General features: G+C 37.9%; 1 protein-coding gene across 10 annotated transcripts in view; it reads left to right on the forward strand.

Moving 5' to 3' along the window:
• POT1 (protection of telomeres 1) overlaps positions 1–21,773 on the forward strand; it is a 79,536-nt gene that overhangs the window by 21,190 nt on the left and 36,573 nt on the right. For all 10 annotated transcript variants that reach the window (XR_011139063.1, XR_011139066.1, XM_068931771.1 and 7 more), the window contains 2 exons: positions 33–147; positions 14,134–14,264. Coding sequence is in view for 8 of the 10 variants with exons in the window: in XM_068931771.1 (XP_068787872.1) it covers positions 33–147; positions 14,134–14,264 (246 nt within the window). In the remaining 2 variants the exon portion in view is untranslated. The remainder of the gene's footprint in view (positions 1–32; positions 148–14,133; positions 14,265–21,773) is intronic.

Genomic DNA, 21,773 nt, shown 5'->3' on the forward strand with positions numbered 1-21,773 from the left:
TTCTGTCCACAAATTTTGTCATGTCTTTCCAGTCTGTTGCACCAAAATATGTGTATACGCCTCTGAATCATCTTAAAGATGGAACTGTAGTGAATTTGTATGGAATTGTGAAATTCTTCAAGCCTCCATATGTAAGCAAAGGAACTGGTATGTATCTTATCCAAAAGAAAATTTAACTTCTCTTTCTGCCAAACAGAGCTGCTGCTGTTATTTTTTGTTTAAAACAAGCACTACAAAAATTCTGATGATCCTTTGACCACAGTTCTCAGCTAACATCCAGGGAGCAGAATAACAAACAGGTAAGGGGCACCTGATTAGTTTAGGCTTGCTGATGGAGACAGCAAATGAGGAAGAAAGTATTTATCAAGCTAATCCCGTCAATATAGAACAGGGAAAAGAACTTGAAAGTAGAAGTCCTGCACCTTCTCTTGTGGGAAGGGATTGTTCTGGTATGCTATAAATGTGATGCCAGTATGTTTGTTACTTAGAGCAACTGTTCAGCAACTGAATCATTAATTTTGCCTGTGAGGTGAACACTTACTGATTGTGCTAGTTTTGATAGAAGACTGCACCATTTCACTGAGTGCTTGGTAAACACAAAGGCAGATGCAACCCCTCTTGCATTAGGTTATGCAGTAGCATTTGTTATGTAATTTAGCGTGAATTAAAGTATTTTTCTGCTTATTATGAATTTAGAGTGAATTTTTAAATATTTTTTTCCTGATGGTATTTCTAATTAAACAGAAAAGAAATTTACTATTATAATGACTGTTCATTTTTATGATCTTGTATGTATAACAGTTTTTTGGATAATCTTAATAGCCATGAATTTGGCTCCTAAACGCAGAAGCTTAAGAAGTGAGAATTAAGTCAGAATGCAATTCGTGGTTTGTCTGCCAAACCTTTTGCAAACAGGGCTGTGTGATTTCCCTTGTTCAACCACTGCCAGCAGCAGTCTGAAGATGATGTGCTCAAGCTGAGGCAGTAAATTCGTTTGTGAGAGCATCGTCCTATACCAGCAGTACCATGGCTTTCAGACTGAGGTTTGTTCACATCTAGGTGACCTGAAACATGAGTGGAATGGCTGAAGACCACCCAAACACGATTGAAACTTGCTTTTTTTCAGGGGGTTCAAGTTCAGCTGAGACCCAACTAATGGCCTTGCTTTTTGAAGGGCAAAAAGTCTGCAGCGTTAGTTTGAGCAAAAGAGCAGTGTATGGATGGGGGAAAGGACTGAGAGGCCTGTGCAAGGGTATATATGCTAGTTTCAATATGTTCAACTAAACTATGCTGCTCTAATCTGTATTGTGGGCATGCTTAAATACTTCCATTTGGTGCGTACAGTATTCTTCTAGGTAAACGGATATACTGATAGGAAAGACGCTCTATTAAATAGCTACAGCCACACTGGTTTTTTTGCTCTCACTATACTCGTAGCTGAAGTGTGGTCCAACATTCACCCATGGAAAAGATCAAAGATGTGCTGCACTTTGAGCTATAATAAACTGAGTGCTAGCTGTCCCAAAGGCAGCCACAGGCACAGTCAGCTGTCATAATTAAGTTATCGGAGACAGCACAGGAATTTTCAAGGATATATTATGTTGTCGTTTGGGAACGATGCTGCATTTTTTTGTTCCATTGACTATGTCAGTGGAAGAAACAAAATATTCGCCGTGCTGTTGCTGAATTCCCAGGCTGCTGTAGGAAACCACTTCTGTACTTCTGATATTTAGTTGTCTAAAGGTATTCCCCACTGTTATTTGTTACAGGTGACAGCAGATGACAAAACTTAGTCCTAGAAAATCTTTCACCTCTTCATTCTTACTAAATGATGAGAAGGCAATAGTGTTTCCTGTAAATAATTATGAAATATTAATAAAAACAGGTGTGAAGAGTATTGGATAATCTATTATAAAAGTAAAAACTGAAAAATAGATGTAGCTATTAAGTTGGGAACTGAGCCAGTAATGGTCTATTTTTATAGCAATTACAGTGCATATTTCTTTTTCTCTTGAGACTGAATGAAAATGAAGATTATCATCTTCTAAATATTCATTGATACACTAAAGTTATTTTGCTAAACAGCAAATTGCTAATCTGTAAGGTGAAGATTGTTTAGTGTTTGTATGGGAAGAAGCAAATGCTAGTTATTAGAGAATGCTGTGGAAAAGTTGGATGTCACTTTTTTCAGAAAGTAATTTTTTTATGATGATACTATAGGCCAGTAAAAGTGGGGAAGTACAAATTCCAACTATTTTATATTATAAATGCTGTTACAACATAGCAGATATTCCTAAATGTAAATGAGGAGTAAGGGTAAGTAAAAGTGTCTGTGGGAACTCGGTGCGTTTAGACTGGAAGCAGAAAAGTGTTTATTCTTGTATCGAACTAGAATTGGAAACATTCATAAAATACTAAATTAAGTATGTGTGTGGTTGCTGTGTTTGTAGCAAATCAAGTAATACTGCTAGCCCAGAAATAAAAATTAAAAAATATGTATTATTCTGCCCCTATAGTTGAATGCTTCTGTTTGATTTAGTAGTCCAGTTAGCCTGTGAAGGATTAATCCATTAAAAGACTCCAGAGGAAGCTCTTCATAGGTTGCAGAAAGTTTTCTGGATAGTTGGTGTATGGGTGGTTAAGGGGATGGGGGCTTAAAGATGAGGATTTGTGGCTATGGAGCATCAAAGAAGCTAGAATGGGAAAACTTTTAGCAGTTTTCCAAGTTCCCTACTATTCGGGTTGTGAGTGGTAAGCTTGGGGAAGGGATCTGGGGAAACAGGTTTCCTTTGAAGATAAGAATCTTAGGGGAATGAAAAATCTCTTTAAGTTGAAAAAGAGACATAATGCGTAATCTTCATGCTTTCTTAAATAAAAGGCCCAAATTAAACAGTTTATTAAATATTTCTCTTGAGTGATAGAGCTCGTCACTGAAATTCTTTCCTACCTGACTGCTACAAAAATCTGTAAAAGACTTCATTGTTGAGGAGAGTATAATCTAGAAACTATGTGGAGTAGGGAACAGTATTTTGTATTTATTGCTAGTAAATTATTTCAATATCGATTTACTCTCTTTGATCTTCTCTATACATGACAATGTTTGTCATGCTCTTTCTGTCACTGTAGTGAGCTTCTCAAAACCTCTGCTTTATGGCATTTTCTAGTGCTTGCTTGCTTATGTTAGACATTTTCAAAGGCTATCAGTCTTTTTTTAAAAAAAAAAACAAACTAATATTCTCTACCTTCAGTTTTAATTAACTATGTTTGTAAAAAACTGAAAATATTACTTTTATCTGGCATGCTTCAAGGTGTTTCCAGGGATTGCTGAGATACTTTACTCTTAAAAATATTGTAGGTTTAAAGCTTTCTCCCAAAAACCAAGAAACAAACAAAAAAACCTCAAGACCTTTTAAAGTTTCTCTTTGCTTTGTTCCCATAACTGACAACAAAAAGGGTAGGAAGGAAATGAATCAAATATAGAAAGGACCGCTGTTATTTTTTGAGTGAACGAAATACAGAATCATGGAAGGGCAGTTCATGAAGGATCACAGGTAGTCAGGATTTGTTGTTTGTCCAGCTGTTTTAACAAAGTCTTTAGGGACTTGAGGACTTTTAACTTCTTAGATATGCACTGATTTCTGGAAAATTAGTGTTATCGCATATCTGGAAATAATGGCTGTCTTAGGCTGTCTTAATAAAGTCAGAAACATGCTACATATTACACATTCATATAGTTAGACACTCTACACATATAAGTAATGTGTGTGCTAAAATGTCTAGCGCAGATCTTGCTAACTTAATTCTTTGGTGAATTAATCACTGCAGTTTCGGAAGTAATAGAATTCAGTACAGAAAATGATTTAATTAACAAACAAGTCCTTAGTAAGGTCTGTATGTATCTTTCCTGTATAGTTTTACTTGATAAGTTTAAAAACAATGTGAATTGAGATTGGGAATACAGATTATAAAGATTCTGTTTATGAAGATCTGTGTTCTTGCTTTATGAAACAGTTGAGCTAGCTTTCATTTATTTATTTTCATTTACTCATAGTTCAATTAATGTGATTTATTTGCGATGACAGCACAGAATTCTTCAAGGGAATATTTCATATAGCTTTCACTTTGTTGTTCATATGCTCATTGTTTTTTTTTTTTTTTTTTTTTTTTACTATAAATCAAAAAACTGTAATTGAAAACATTGCTCTTATTGTACCAGTCTGTAGCCATGACTTGTTGGTGGCAGGTGTAGATTAACTTGCACTCTGGACTCTGTGTGTCTTTCTAAGTTTGGCTTATACAGTTAGAATAGCCAGTCAGTCAGGTGGTGTATCTGTGATCACAACAGCGTCTTGTTTAGTTGACAGGCAAAGAAAAAAAGTCAAAAGTGGGCACAATGGGCATAGGGCAATGGCAGAAGTATGTCAGGCAGGAAGAAGGGACCATAGCATACATATTGCCCTAGGATGAAGCTCAGGGGCCTGGAAAGGTCATAGAAATATTGCAGTGGGCAGAACAAGGCTCATGGAGGGATAGGATAGTTTGGGGATAGGAATAGGTAACACAAAATGTGTTGTAGAGCACAGGAGATGTGCAGTGCACTGGCTTGGAAAGGGAGGAATTGCAGCTCAGTGTTTAGAAATGCAAGCCTTTAAGACCCACCTGCTTAAATGAGTTGAGCATCTAAGATTTAGCAGATCCTAATACGGCGTAGCAGAATTATTTTTAGTTGTTTCTTTACCTTCTAAAAAAATGCATGACATATATTGAGCAACAGCAGAAACTATGCACTATACTAGCGTAATTGTCCTCTGTCTAGCTCGCCTTTTGCTCCTAGAAGCAAGTCTTGTTCAGTCACGGATATCTGCCCGGGTCAGCAGGACTACTTAAACAAAACTGGGTTCTTTGTGAGCAAGAGTATCAGAATCTGCATACCTGAATTGGCTGCCTCCTAATTTGTTAACAAGTGCAACTGCTCCATGCAAGTCCTCGGCTTTCAAGGAGGTAAAGCTTTTTCATCAGCTGGCAGTGTACTTCTAGGAAGGACTTGTAGGAAAGTCTATCTGATTTGGAAAAGAATGCCTAATTCTTTTCTTGACTTCAATTACCTTTTAATAAATAAAGCCGTATAGAGGAAGGAGTCAGAGAAAGTGATGTAAAAACAAAAATGTTTGTGGTTTTAAGCTCTCCTGTTAGTGAAGAGATAGTAAAAGCCTAAAAATTTAATACTTAAAATAACCAATCTGGGTAACTAGTTTTAAAAGCAAGATGCCTAAACATTTACTGGCACTGTATGTTGGAAGAAATTAACTGTAAGACCAAAGCAGAAGTTTGTTGCTGGAAGGGCACATATTAATACTCTACAGGTGCTGCAACCCATACATACATCATGATGATAAACTATAGCTGGCACAGTACAGCTCCTTTTTGTGATGCTTTGGTATCACACATCACATGTTTCATTCTTGAATTAGACTAAACTTGAATTTTTCTTGTTATGGCCAAGCTAACTCAATTTACTGAAGGTTTGGGGAGCCAGAATGCTAGTAAAACAGAAAAGTGGCCAGCTGCTCCATGAACCTCTTTGACAAGCAATGGCTAGCTCATGTGGAGGAGAAATGACTTTAAGCAGAACCCAGCTGTCTGACTTGCTTGTTACTGGTAACTACTGCTGCACAATATTAGGAGATGAATGCTGAAGAAATAATTGAACTTTGCTTAAAGACTATAGGATTATTTAAAAGGCTATTCTTAGGATGCTGTCAACCACTACAGCTGTGATAGAAACCTCTGTATGTGTGTGTGTGCGTACACACAAGTTTTAATTCTGTATTTATCTCTTTACTTAGAGTTGAATTACAGAGGAAAAAGTATCCTTTAATGAGTCTTGCAATACAGCAATAATTGACTGTGCTGGCTATACAGCAGTCATATTTTTCACATTCTGCTGTTTTATCATTTCTAAAAGCTTCCCTTGTAGTGCCTGTGAGGAAAAACACATTCTACCTCTTCCAGTTATTCTTTCTACTTTTTCAACCCGCTATATGGGCAAATAGTAGTAAAGAGGGAGAGCATTTGGAGAGTAATTGCTCAGCTGTTAGTAGGATCAGTGTTATAGGTCAATAATACTTATCTATGCAATTTTGTAATATTACATATCTGGAAACCAGACAGAAGTCTCAATTTAATCCAAACCACAGTTCAGACCTCTTAATATTCATTTTAATTGAGTGGCTACAGATCTACTGATCTGTATGCAGTTCTTACCTGCTAAACTGTAAATGTGCAGTCTGACATTACAAAACAGACTGCTGTTTGTTTTTCTCAGTCAGATAAAATTCAGCTATTTGAGCAGTGAGTTATCTTTTTACTATTTGAGAGACAACGTTACGTACTTCTTGGACTTTTTCGTAATTCATATTTTTTTTACAGTACCGTCTATGGCGGGTTCCCTCTCCTCTTCTGTTAAACCTTCTAATTTTTCTTTTCCTTCTGCACTGAAATTGTTGTTCAAACGCAAGCAAACCAACTGAAAGTTTAACTGTTGTTTATGGTATCTCTTAGTAGCTGCCAGACAGAATTATTATAAAACAGTGATCTGTAAAATGATCATGGAAGAAGGGGTTAAAAACACGGAGCTGAAAGATTGTTTTAAGGCCTTTTAAGGCCTTTCCTGACACGATTTGCAGGCTTAGCTCTTTAAGGCAGACTAAATAAATAATAACTTGAAGCTAATATTTTACCATATAAATTATCACTTGTTGCAGAATTTGTTGTGTATGTATATATATGGCATCAGTTAGAGATGAATTACTGTACTTTTTTTACTCGTGGAAGACTGCACCTCAATAGAAGTGATGAGCTAGCCCCTCACATTATGCTTTTTCTATGCTTATACCTTAAGATTTTTCCGTTACTGAAAAAGTGATTCTATGATGTTGAAGTTTCCTGGACTCAACTTTAGACTTCGTGAAAAAGTACAAGTATACTTGTACTAGTAAAAGAACTGTTCTAAACCTGTTCTTTTTTAGAAAAAAGCAGGCAGATCCTAAACTGTGTAAATCATAATTCATTGATATTATTTAAGAAAAATTGTAAAAATAATTTGATTAAGAAAATGCTACTAGTAAACTGTTGACAATACTTTAATTTTCAAAACTTCAAAACATTCTTTTACTTGCATATTGTGCAATATTCAGATCAAGAAAGGCTTCTGTTTATTTTTTGCAGTTTATATTTTATGTATCTTGGCTTCTTTCTATATGGAATTAACTTCGGAGTACTAGCATTTTTTGTTTCTGTAATAAAACTCCATTGCAGTTTGCAATTAAACATACTGAAGAAATTAAGTGAATTGTTTAAGATTGCCTTAATGATTAATGGAGAGATATTTATCTTCAAGATTTATATCAAACAAGACAAAACATTACTAAAAATGTAAAAACTTTTTTATGTGCAAATGTGTTCAATTGCACAGCTGTTGTCAAAATTTTAAGCTAAATTTTTACAATTAAAAATTATCAACTGTAATAACTTCCTTAAGGAAGGGAAATGTCAGTGGAGCAGATTTATCTAGTAAAGGAAAATTATCTCTAATATTTAAATTTTTGTTAACCTTTTAAAATTTCGTCCTGGTAAACTAAAACCTGAGGCTTTTTTCTTCAAGGGAAGGTGTACTGTAAGAAGAGAAAATATTTGAGCAATAACATTTATTATAGTTTCCTGCAACACCTGGGGCATTATTTAAATTCAGCAGTGCTGTTTAGAGTCAGATGCTTTTTATCTGCGCAAAAAAGTGAATTCAGTCACTGAACTGTAATGCTGCTTGGAAACAGAAAGCAATTTTCATGTTGCAGCTGGAAAAGCAAGTGTTGGTGACTTTTCATTTTTAACCTTCAAAAAAGACGTGCTGTGTGAGAATTTCTTTAATAGAAAATCAATCTGTATACCTTTTTCTTGAAGAGCTTTATTTTAATTAGGTTTCTTGTCAAAGTGGTGTTTTGACGTCATAGTTAAAAAGGCAAGTCTATAATTAGTGAAACGGAGAGCCTATGTTGTGTAGGAGGTGCTCCCTGATTATATAGCAAACAGAATCACAGAATGGCCATGGTGGGAAAGGACCTCTGGAGATCATCTAGTCCAACCCCCCTGCTCAAGCAGGGTCACCTAGAGCAGGTTACCCAGGATCATATCCAGACGGGTTTTGAATATCTCCAGGGAAGGAGGCTCCACTACCTCTCTGCGCAGCCTGTGCCAGTGCTCTGTCACCCTTACAGTACAGAAGTTTTTCCTCAGGTTCAGAAGGAACTTCCTGTGGTTCCGTTTCTGCCTGTTGCCTCTTGTCCTGTCGCTGGGCACCACGGAGAAGAGATTGGCCTCATCCTCTTGACACCCCCCTTGCAGATACTTATATAAATTGATCAGATCCCCCCCTTAAATCTTCTCTTCTGCAGGCTGAATGGTCCCAGCTCTCTCAGCCTTTCCTCATAGGAGAGATGCTCCAGTCCCCTCATCATCTTTGTAGCCCTCCGCTGGACTCTCTCCAGTAGCGCCATGTCTCTCTTGTACTGGGGAGCCTAGAACTGGACACAGCACTCCAGGTTAGGCCTCACCTGGAGTACTGAGTAGAGGGGGAAGATTGCCTCCCTCCACCTGCTGGCAACACTCTGCCTAATGCACCCCAGGATCCCATTGGCCTTCTTGGCCACAAGGGCACACTGCTGGCTCATGTTTAACTTGTTGTCCACCAGCACTCCCAGGTCCTTCTCGGCAGAGCTACTTTCCAACAGGTCAACCCCCAGCCTGTCCTGGTGCATGGGGTTGTTCCTGCCTAGGTGCAGGACCTTGCACTTGCCTTTGTGGGACTTCATGAGGTTCCTCTCCGCCCAGCTCTCCAGCCTGTCCAGGTCCCTCTGAAAGGCAGCACAGCCCTCTGGTGTGTCAGCCACTCCCCCCAGTTTAGTATCCTCAGCAAACTTGCTGCGGGTGCACTCTGTCCAGGTCATTGATTAATACGTTGAACAAGACTGGACCCAGGACTGACCCCTGGGGGACACCACTAGCTACAGGCCTCCAACTAGACTCTGCAGCACTGACCACAACCCTCTGAGCTCTGCCATCCAGCCAGTTCTCAAGCCACCTCACTGTCCACTCATCCAGCCCACACTTCCTGAGCTTACCTAGGAGGATGTGATGGGAGAGAGTATCAAAAGCCTTGCTGAAGTCCAGGGAGACAACATCCACTGCTCTGCCCTCACCTACCCAGCCAGTTGTTCCATCCTAGAAGGCTATCAGATTGGTCAAGCATGATTTCCCTCTGGTGAATCCATGCTGACTGCTCCTGGTCACCTTCTTGTCCTCCAGATGCTTAGTGATGCCCTCCAGGAGGAGCTGTTCCATCACCTTTCCCAGGATGGAGGTGAGGCTGACAGACCTGCAGTTCCCCGGGTCCTCCTTCTTGCCGTTTTGGAAGACTGGAGTGACATTGGCTTTCTTCCAGTCCTCAGGCGCCTCTCCTGATCTCCGGGACCTTTCAAAGGTGGTGGAGAGTGACCTAGCAATAACATCCGCCAGCTCCCTCAGCACTCGTGGGTGCATCCCGCTGGGGCCCATGGATTTGTGGATGTCAAGTTTGGACAAAAGATCTCTAACCTGATCCTCCTCCACCAAGGGAGGGTCTTCCTTTCTCCAGCCTTCCTCTCTTGTCCCCAGGGTGTGGAATTCCTGAGGGCTGGCCTTAGCAGTAAAGACTGAAGCAAAGGCAGCATTCAGTAACTCTGCCTTCTCTGTATCCTTCGTCACCAGGGCACCCACCCCATTCAGCAGCGGGCCCACATTTTCCCTAGTCTTCCTTTTGCTATTGATGTATTTGAAGAAGGCCTTCTTGTTGTCCTTGACATCCCTTGCCAGATTTAATTCCAACTGGGCCTTAGCCTTCCTTGTCGCATCCCTGCACGCTCTGACAACGTCCCTGTATTCCTCCCAAGTGGCCTGTCCCCTTTTCCACATTCTGTAGACGTCCTTCTTCTGCTGGAGTTTGGCCAGGAGTTCCTTGCTCATCCGTGCAGGTCTCCTGCCCGCTTTGCTGGACTTCTTACTCAGAGGGATGCACTGCTCTTGAGCCTGGAGGAAGTGACGCTTGAATATTAGCCAGCTTTCTTGGACCCCTCTTCCTCCTAGGGCCCTACCCCGTGAGATTCCCCTAAGTAGGTCCCTGAAGAGGCCAAAGGTCGCTCTCCTGAAGTCCAGCGTTGCGATCCTACTTGCTGCCCTGCCTCGTCCTCGTAGGATCCTGAACTCCACCATCTCTTGGTCACTGCAGCCAAGGCACATCCCCAACCTTCACCTCTCCTTGTTTGTTAACTTGGAAAACCAGCTGTTAACTTGGAAAACTCGTCTACTCCTGCTCCCGTCCTTCCCCCTCACAGGCAAGACTGAGGAGAAAACGACCTGGGCTCCCAGACCCTTGACCACCATTCCCAGAGCTCTGAAGTCCCATTTGATGGTTTCCAATTTGCCTTTTGTTTCATTAGTGCCCACATGGAAGAGCAGCAGAGGGTAGTAGTCTGATGCATGGACAAGCCTTGGCAGTCTTTCCACGACATCTCTTATTCGAGCCCCTGGCAGGCAGCAAACCTCTCTGGACAAGAGGTCAGGTTGGCAGATAGGTGCCTCTGTCCCCTGCAGCAGGGAGTCACCCACAGCAATCACTTGCCGCTTCTTCCGGGTGTTCCTGCATGGCACGGGGTCTGCCCAGCCAGTTGCTTCCCTTGGAGCCATGCCCAGCTCCTCCTTAGCTTGGAGGGTGCTAAACCTGTTCCTCCAAGCCAAGTCTTGAGGAGGAGCAAGAGCCTTTCTCCTTCTACGAGAACTGACCAGTTTCCAACCTTTTTCTACAGTGCTATGATGTACTGTTTCATATGGCACAGAGCCCTGTGAAACAGGGCCATATTTTATGCTACTTTCAGTAGGGTTAATGTTGGTCTTTTTGAGTATACTGATTGCACTAAAAATGGAGGGGGAATGTTGACTTTTTCCCCCTTTTCATAGGCAGCTGCATGCACGAAGCTGGCCAGGTTATATAATCACAGTATCAAACAGTAATCACAATTTTAATGTGCAAGATTTTTTGTTATTTCACTTTAGGTTCCTGTGTTGGATAATGTCTGTGCATTGTAATGCATTATCCTCTGTCTTCACAAAAGCATAAATCTATGAACAGTATGGGTTCTCTTTTCTCTTTATGATTTATTTTGAACATCCTAGCATTGTGCTGCTAATTTTTGAAGTTAGAATTTGTAATCAATGAGATGAAACCATCCCTCTTTGTATTACAATAGTAGATACTTAGAGTTTCAGATCAGCCACTGACTTCCATGTCTGCATATCTTGGAATAGAACACAAGACTGGGTGATCATCTGACTCCTTACTGGAGTCTTGTGCAGTAATATGCGAAAGACTGACATTTAGGCATGTGTAAGTACAATAGATTAGAATACATCATTATTGAGGTACTGTAAAAGTAAATGGGAGGAAAAAAATACCCTCTTAATGGAAATACTACTGTTCTTACATTTATAAGAAAATGGGATTTATTTGTATTAGTAAGCCTTCTTTAGCTATCTTTTAACACTTTTTCACTCAATTTGTTATAGAGTTTGAATTTTTAAGTTTAATCTCTAAGTATTAAAGGGCATATTTACCCAACACAGCAGGAGTATTTCTTTTGAAGTCAGTGGACAGACAAGTGTATGTTTTAATCTAGTCTAACAGATCTATCTTCCTCATGTTTGGGGAATTTGTTCACCATAAGTTTATACACAACACTTGTCTCTTTTTGACTGCCTTCCTTTAGCTTTTTGTATAATACAAATCTGCCAGTTTTAGTAAATTGATATTCTCATTTTCAAAGTGGTTTAGCAGCAAATTATTTGTTTCTGTCTATTTATAAAATGTGTGATGGAGATATTTTCAACTCTGTTTTAGTGCTTCGTGTAACACCTTTGTTCAGTGCCCAGATATGCAAATTCCAGCTTAGTGTCATTATTATTAAAGGACTGGCAAGTTACATCTAAGGGAAGCTTGTTGTTGTTGGGTTTTTGTTTGCTTATTTCTGTGAATTGAAAAGATGTCCCATACTTCAAGTTTATTAGGAATTGTTTTTCAGATTGTTTGCACAGTTGTTTATATTTTTACAAAATATAGGACTTGATATAGGCTATTTTCATACTGCTATACAAAATTTAGTCAAACTGTATTTGCCTTTTGAAAGACGATAGGTTGATGATGCTATCACAGTCTATGTCAGTTTAAATAAAATTTTGTAGCTTCCTTGTTCCATTAGGAAATACCCGATATTAACATTTCTGTAAGATGAATGCTAGTCTTATTTTCAGCATGGACATCTTAGCATTATTTACGCGGATATTTTGAAGTCAAGTGGCAATGACTGGTTAAATCCTTGGACTTCATTTATAAAGTCTTCTGGTGTTTAATTTCACCATTATAGAAGTTGAGAAAGGTCACACTAGCAAGCAGGAAGCTTCTTATCAGTGGTTTCATGTTTCAGTTTTATATAATCAGTTTCTGTAGTTTGTTCAAATACCAATTAGCATAAAATTCATAAACTGCTTTGGTAATTTTGTTTTGGTACTTTTACTTCTTTAATATCGATTTGATAATGCCTGCTGCATTATGTTCATGTCTTTGTTACTTTGCCTAGAGAGTCTGATGTCTTGAACAGCTTTCCCTTTCTTGATACCTCAAGAGAATGTATACAAGTCTTTGTATTTCTGAGAGTTACAACTACTTTTGTTTTAGGGTATTGGGATTCTACTGTTGGCCACTATCAAAATGCAGCATAAAGACTGGCAAAGAACATTTCATTTTAACAGGGACCTATAACAGTAGGATCATAACAGAAGGAGTGAATGAATGCTTTAGGTAGAGGAATAGTACCTGCTTCTAAACCACATATCTGCATTTTATACTCAGGATAGCAGTATGGATAAACTAAGAATTATAATGACATTTTATACTCTTAAATGAGATTTGTGAAAGTAAAAATGTGAGTTAAAGTAGATTAAGATATTGGAGAGTTGCTCAGGCTTTTTGAGTAATTCAGATCTTATGATTTGTACTTTTTTGGTAAGAATGAACAACAGTTAGCAGCACCATTTCATTCACAATCCAAAATAAATCTATAGTTGAAGGTTGATATCAAGGTAGAACTAATAGGTTATGATGTTATTGCTCTGCTTCTCTGTTTAAAAAGTTGTAATTCAGCCCTGAACTGTACATTTTAATAAGTATTGGCATAATAAGTATCCAGCTGGAAAGCACTCTGTCTTCTTGATTAAAAGTAACTAGAACTAGATTTGCAGATATTAAGGTTTTTAAATATATAGCCAAGTTGATACTGGTTATTTGAAAAGTTCTTAGGCAGGTTAACCAGTCTGCCCATGCTATAAAAGACTGTCACTTTGCACTTTCATTCCCCTGTATGTTTGTGAGATATATGAACATACATGCTTCTATAACCTGAAATGTAAAATACATGTTTCTTTTATGTTATCTGCAGGTTCTGCTGTATTTTGGGCCATTTTGCTTTGTCATAGCTGTGTACTTGTATTGAGTTTGATCTCGTAGGTCACTGATGAAAGTGAAAATCTGTTACCAAAGTTTAAGCTTAAAAGGGCACGTTTTAGATTCTTATTATACCTTCTGAGTACTACTTTCTGGCGGTATCCTTGCAGTGTGTATCTTGCTTATATATTTTGGTGAAGTGAAAGATAAGTGATTAATGCTTTCATTTGCTTTTAGAACTTGCAGAGCTCGTTGTCTATTCAGAAGACAGATATAAATCTCAGAGAAGGACAGAAGAATAAATTTTGTGTGTTCTTGGCTCACAGATTTGTGCTTAATCAACCGATTCATTTTCAGCCACTTGTGCTAATGATTTGTACAAAGGGCCATGCTTCTGTTGTTAGGCTGTTATAACTAAACTGATTTCGGAAGGGTTATACCGGTCGTAGCAGAAAAATGTGGCTATATGGACATTCATCGTAACTTTAATATCTGGATATTAATCAGTCCATAACACCTATTACTCATTCAAACACTTTTGTATTTTACAGATTACTGCTCAGTTGTAACACTTGTGGACCCATCAAATGCAAAGTTAACATGCACTCTTTTTCGTGGAAATCTAGATTCCCTCCCAAAAATTTACAAAATTGGAGATATTGTTCGATTTCATAGAATAAAGGTAAGTACTAATTTTTTAATGTTCTTGCTTTTTTGCAATGAGAGATAGCACTCTAGAGAAAATTTAATTCTTCATAAACTGAAATTCAAGCATGCAGACATTGAATAAAGCAGTTAATCAATACAATTGAGCTATGGTTATGCTTTGGACCAAAATTGGAAATTAGATATCAAATTTTTAGAATTAAAAAAAAAAAGCACTATCTGTTATCCCTCTTTAGAAAAGTGTTAGACATGGTTACGGTAGCTCCAGAACAGCATTTGCTGTGTTTGAACGTTTGTTAAGCTGGTTGACAAAAATCACTTGGTAACGCTTACAGATGCATAGAATTTAACTGACAAAAATAGGCAAAATTTATTCCTATTCAAACTATTAGAATTAAATGAACAACTGATCCAGAAATTCTGTCATGGAGCAGTTTAGATTTACTCAAGTAAATATAAACTAACTGAGATTGTTAGTGCAATATGCTCTTAGCTCCTTCTTTGTTATCTTCCTGCTTTACTCAGTATTTACAAGGCTCAAAGGCCGCAAAGGATATAGTGTTGATATCTGTGGTACTGCATCTGCTAGTTTGCAACTCTGCAGGGAAGGGGAGCTGCAGTACAGAGACACTGAATGGGTGTCTTGGAATGGTGCACCATAATTGGAAGGAAGTGCAGAATAGTATCGAAGAAATGATTATACCATATTATGTATTAATTTGCAAGATAACTATATGTAATTATTTTTTTAGTTTACTTAAAATAAATGTAGCAGAAGTGAAAAATATTCTGAAAGAGGCTGTTTAAAAAACAACTCGATGCATAAGTAAACACTTGAGAATTCTGGGAAATTTAGGATTGTATGAAATGTTGATGAAAGGGGTAAAGATCAATAGTACAGAGCATGTCAGTTTTGATAGTCTGTGGTAGGAGAGAAAAGAAAAAAACATAGCACTAAGTTTAAAAAATGGTAAGATTTATCCAGTAATGGAGATTGGTGCCACTGTAATTAATTAGAAAGAACTTAAGATTCAAAAACAGTCTTTAGTTTTGAGAGTTAGTTATTTATATAAATTATATGTATTTACAATTGAGAGGAGAAACTAGCTAACCTCTTCAGGGTTAATATGAAGCTTCCTTAGTCATCTTAGTCTAATTCTGCAGTAATTATATATTAAATTTAGACTCTGAAGCCTAACCAAAATCCATTGTTGCCAGTCGTGGAAGTTCATTGATTTAACTTTGAATGGGAAAGTCTTATGCTACTTTTCAGATTCTCTCCAGTAGGATAAGTGTTGCACAGATGGTGTTGGTTTCTGAAATTCAGCGGAGGCAGAAATGTGTTTCTTGCTTCTGAAATCAAAATATATATTTTACAATATATGTATTTTAACTGCAGTTGTTGCAAAAAGCTCACCAACTGTAGAAAGCAGAGCAATGAAATAGAAGAATTGAAAAGTTGCACATCTGTGATAGGTTAGTAGTGGACTTTTTGAGAAGTGAGAAGAGCAGGTTAAAAACAGACGACTCTCAGAGAAATCATATATGTGCCTATCTTAGGAAAACCTAATAGCGTCTCAACTCCGCTATTTATCTTTCATGTAAACTTATTAACAAAGCCTGTCGCTCTACTACAGGTAAGGAACCTCACTAGTTTCTTCATGTTGGTAACAAGGCACACGTTTTTTGAGGAAATCATTCTAAAATCCTTATCGATTAATTCATAATCTTGCCTAAAAATCATGTTAGTGTGTCTAATTTTTCAACAAACAGGGTGTTTTAATGTTTCCTTTCTTGCACTCAGGCACTCTCATGCTCTCTCTCTCAAGATATTTTAAGAGGTTTCCAGCCCTAACGCACCTCCAGCTGCTTGCTGTCCGTATCCCCTCGGATCCATAAGCTGACAGCTTGAGTTACTGTTTTCTAAATTAGAATGATATAGAGTTATTTAAATACCTTAAGGGGTTATCTTTTTATAGCCAGGAATGTTTTAACTATTGCAGGCTAGTAAGTGATTGCTTCGGCAGTTATGTTGTCAGATCTGAGCAGATGGAAACCCTTCATAGGTGCTTGGTTCCAACTGTTGGAAGTGCCCTCATCTCTTTCAGCTACAGCCAGCATAGGATGTGTGATTCCTCTGAGCACAGGTTTCAATTAAAAACAACAACAACAAAATCACCTTTAAGTTGCAAGTACACTGTCTACGTTTCATCATTCACTCTCCTTTTTTCTTCAGGCCTCATCACCCTCCCTTAGCTCGCTGAATGGAAAGGAATAGAGGGTTATAAAGTCCACAGCCCATGAGAACTGCGCTGACATAGTTCTCACAGTGTGTATTCATAACCCTGTGTGACAAAAGTGCTTTTTAGAGACTTCCAAGGAGTTGGCATTGATAGCAAACACATTCTAAGAACAACCATTTCTTGCTACACTCAGCTGCAAGTGAATACACTCTCTTCATAGTAAAAAAAGGTGTTGGCAAGGTGCTATGGTTCAGAGTTAACAATAGTATAATGGATTATTTTGGTATTGCTCAGGGTAGAGAATCATTTTATTTGTTCAGTATTTGTTTCAGGAAATGAAAGTTTTGCGTGTCGTGATAACAGGATTGAAAGATTATCCAGTTTTAATTACATTCCTGTTAATATTTCTTGAAATACATTTTTATGTTTTCTTATGGTGATGCCTAATGAATCATAATTCTTAGTGAATTACCATACTGAATTGGGGCATTTAACCACAGTCAGTGCTCTGCAGAGGTGACAATGTGGGGGGGAAGGAATTTTTTCCGCTAACAGGAAAAGTGTGTTGTCATAGAGAGTCCTTTTATAAAGCAACCAAATCTTTTCTTCTTCTGTATTATACACAAAAGATACTGCAAGTCATGTTTTCAGGGATTTAGGAAATGCTAGGTTTTGTGTGCAAAAACTGAATTTCTCTGTGCGTAAGCATTTAGTCTTTTAACTGCAAGGTATCATGCTTTTTATATATTTATTTATTTATTTATTTATTTTATTATAGGAGCCATGCCTTGTTCCAGTGCATGGGAGTACTCATTTAGGAGGGTATTAATCTTGCCTAAGTTTAGCTGTATAAAAGCTAGGCCTGTGATCTAATTGTCTAGGCTCTATCTTACCTTCAAAGCAGAGAAGTTTCTCAGATGGAGTTTCCTTGGAGCTTCTCTTTTCTGATTCATTATAGAAGCTCTTAATACCTCAGACAATGCATAATACTTAAGATACTAAAGAACAGGAAGAGGAATCCTGCTGGTGCTGACTACATCTGCAGTTTTTTATCTTTATTGTTGTGTTGGCTATTTTTCTACCTCCCTTGTATTATTCGAACCCTGCCATGATGATAGAATTATTGTTTTTTTCGCAGAGTTTTCCCTAGTGTTCATTATTACCTCTGAGTGATTCACAAACAAGAATTTCTGTCCTTACTTCTAGTGTAGTGAATTGATATTTGATTTCCAGTTTACTGTTGAGGAATTGGAGAAAAGTGAGGCTGAAGTAAAGCATGTTCTTATTTAGGTGTTCATGTTGTTCAGAATTCTTTGATCTACATTGTCCAGTACAATCACAGAGTAGTTGAGGTTGGAAGGGACCTCTGGAGATCATCTTGTCTAACTGAACAAGGCGGGTTAGCTAGAGCAGATTGCCCAGGACCGTGTCCAGTCAGGTTTTGAATATGTCCGAGGATGGAGACTTCACAGCCTCTCTGGGCAACCTGTTTCGATGTTCAACCACCCTCATAAAAATAAATGTTTTCTTGTGTTCAGGTAGAATTTCCTGTTTCAGTTTGTGCCCACTGCCTAGACAATCACTATCAAGGATGTATTTTGTTGCTGTTTGTGTACAGAACACACAGCACGATAGAGCACTTCACACTTTCAGAGCATAGTATTCATTGCTATCCAATGCAGCTGTGAGTGCTCAGCACTTCTACAACTCATTCCCTATGTGATTCAAGTTGAGTTCCTGGAGGATGAAGAACAAAGTAGTGACCTGTCATGATAAACTTTGCTTATGTGACTTCTTCAGTTTAACACAATTTCTGTAGCAATTACAAAGATCAAAGTCTTAATTCTCCGACTTTCAGTCATAGCAATCTTGATATTATTGTCCTCTCTTAGTTTTGTGTCTTGATTTCTTTAGCACACAGACTCTAGTTGCTGGAATGAGTGAGGCAGGAGTCTTACTGATGACAGCTTCTTCATTACACAGCTCTGATTCATCACCACTGCATATACTGAGTCATGTGCTGAATAGCAAAATGTCCCGTGGAAAAATAGGATAATGAAACAGGGTATCTAACGTAAGTGCACCATGAGCTGAAATGTGTTTGCACAGGCGACACGTGCAAGCATGTATATAACTGCGGCATCTACTAACTTTGGAGTACTTACCTGTTGTAATTTTAATGTTCTGACTTTGCAGTTTGGATGCAACTTCATAGTCCTTTAGAATAAGAAACAGGAGAAAAACAGCAAAAAAGAATTACTTGCACGCTGTCGTGTTGATATTGAGGTGGTTCAGAATCTTTAGATTCGCTATATAAAATCTTGCTCTTTTGAGCAAAATTGCCTTATATGCATAGTGTAGGTGGCTATTCTCTATATAGCCAGAGTCATTTGACAAGAATAAGTTATGGGATTTTTTTAGTGAGTTTCAAAGCTGTTTGCGGTTTCACAGAGGACTGATACTTGGAAGTGTGAATAGTAAGTGTATGAGGCTTTGCTTCACAAAAACATAGAAGGATCAATCACATCCTCTTTTTTGCTATCCCTACTGGTCCTGTCCTGTCTGCCTCCTTAAGTATCACTCTGAATGCAGTAATAGTTTACAGCATTTGTCCCACTAGATTTCTAGCTCCAGTCTTTAGGTGAGTCTTGCCATTATTTCCAGGAACAATGCTCTTCTCATTCCTGTGTTCAGCTACAGAGTTTCTTTTTCCTCAGTGTATTTCCACCTTTAGCCTAGTCCAGCTTTGTCCCATTGAAGTTGGTTGCTTCCTCTTCCTTGCAACGTGCTGCAAAGCAGAAATTACTGAGAAACACAGAGGAATAAATACCTGTTTGTCGAGTTCTAGTTCCTGGTCAGCTCTGGCCATAGCTGTCTGGCTGATAAGGGTAACAAGAGGGTAGCTTAGGTATAGAGCATATTGAGTGAATATAAAACCTTGGGAGAAGGTGGATCTTGGGAAAGATTAAATCGTTCCACTAAATCTTGAGCTTTCCATTAAGTCTTTCCATTAAATCTTGGGAGAGCTGCCAGACTCTTAGTGTCTTTTGAGTAAATGTTGTCAAAATTTAGAAATTTGGCCAGTTACATGTGCAACTTCACTGAAAAGGGTATTAAAGCCTACAGCAAAAGTGGGACCCTCTTTGCACATTCTTCCTCTGAAGAGTGGAAGCAAGTAAAATTGTTTACTAAACAATTGTAAGATAATTTTTAACACAGGAAGCTAACATATTTTTTCTTCGAAGTGTCTGTATTACTGTTGCTTTTGGCTTCCCTTCAAAAATTATTTAAAGCATACAGTTCACTTTATTCAGTTATTCAATTATTCGGTTCAATTTATTTCTTTGCCAGAATCTTCTCCAATATACTGTTCCACTTTCTCTGAGGCATATCAAAGGCAGTATCACATTGCCCCCCCCCCCCCTTTTTACTGATTATCAAAAGGGAAATTATTTCTGCTGGGTTAAGTATATATGCTTTTTGTATATAATATATCCACAAAAATAGTTATAGCATGTTTTATAGCATGTTCATGTGACCTGTTAAAGGACATGCACAATGTACTGTTCATTTTCATCTTTATATTCCATTAGTGCAAAAATTTCTGAAAATCATGTTTTGAGGACAGCAATTCTCCAGAATAGTAGAGGATAGCTCTAATTTTTGATCCTAATAGCTAGGTGTATTTTTCATATCTTCATAAAGATTCATTTTTCTTCCACATTGCTATTAGTTTTATTAGAGTGTGCCTGCAGCTAGTTTTCGTAATTTCTTTTTGTTATTGCTATATTTAAACATGTTCAAAATGATGTAATATATATTGAGAGACAGATTATTTACTGAGTTATTTCAAAATGATTGTCTATTCCATTACCATCTCTCTATTCATACAATTGGAGTTATGTGTAATTATGATTACGATATTAACATTCCAATATGAGAAAATATAAGCAGAATACCATATTATCCAAATTTGTGTAGACTGTGATTTAGTATACTTGATATGATGAAACACTTTCAAAACATAAGGAAACATTCCAAAGGAATTTGGGATTTTTAGGGAGGGAAGGAGACTGTTTTCATTAAAGCAGCATCTGTAACAACTCTCAAACCTTTAAAATGAAGTTAATCTAAGAATACTGTTTGGTGTTAAGGCTTGGGTTCAGTTGTCTAGTATTTTTGAGTAGGAAAAGTTAGTTAAGTTAGTACATTAGTAACAATTTTAAGGAACCGTCATAATTTTTTTTTGTTTTAATAGTACGTGCTCATTTGCATGTTCCATTATGGGTTGTGTATATCATTTTACAGTGTTTTTTCAGCTAGAAGTTCAGTGTTCGTGCTCTTTTTTTCCCTTCCACCCCATCCTATGCTATCCCTCCCCATGTACTTGTGTGAACATCAGAACGGAAGGTAAATGTTTCCTGCTTTCTCAGCTGACCATTGATCATGACTGAGTTTCTGTTGTTAGTTGAGAATATAGCATCATAGCTGCTGTCTCTTTGGGTCTTTTTGTTTGTTCTGTTTTGTTTTTCTTCTTTTAGTGTATATTTTTTGGTTTCCTCACGCGTGCTATTTGTTTGGGAGGCGGAAAAAGAAATTGAGCGCATGTTTAGCCTTAGTCATGGAACTCTCACTAGCCTAGGAGGAGTTAATTTTCACCTTCTTCAGGCCATGCCTCACACAAGGTTTACAGACTTGAATTCAGAGTTTTGTCATAGTGATGGAGTCTCCTCTGCAAATAAAAGGAATACCTCTTTCTTACCTGTAGACCGACACATTCCTGAAAAATACATTCTCCATGTGTCTTTACTGCGTAGGAAAGATTATTTACTCGCAGTCAAAGTGCATCTCGTTGGATAAATCTGAGCTAATCTTTGACTGTAAAGGTATAGCTTTTCAGATTAGCCTTGAAAAATGTTAGATTGAAGTTTTTCTGATGCTCCCAAGTCTGGAAAGGGCTAATAAGAAAAATCTCCAGTTGTCGTACTCCTGAACTTTTAGATTCCTCAAAGCCCATGCAATTCCTAATAAAATTCAGAAGAGTTTCAGCAATGGTGGAACACTACATAAATATATTGATGAAATCACCTATCAATATTCTTGTAGGTGGTGCTGGGGACACGACATACTGCATTCAGTGGCTACAGTTTCTGAGATGAACGGAACATCATATATCCGGGATTTTAATTTTTTCTTCAAGAAATCTGTAATACAAGGGAGCAACTCCATCTAGTAGAAAGGGCCATTCATACTGTAAAAGGTTTCAGGAAAGTACTATTGAG

This window comes from Struthio camelus, chromosome 1 (assembly GCF_040807025.1).
Source record: "Struthio camelus isolate bStrCam1 chromosome 1, bStrCam1.hap1, whole genome shotgun sequence".
Taxonomy (NCBI): domain Eukaryota; kingdom Metazoa; phylum Chordata; class Aves; order Struthioniformes; family Struthionidae; genus Struthio; species Struthio camelus.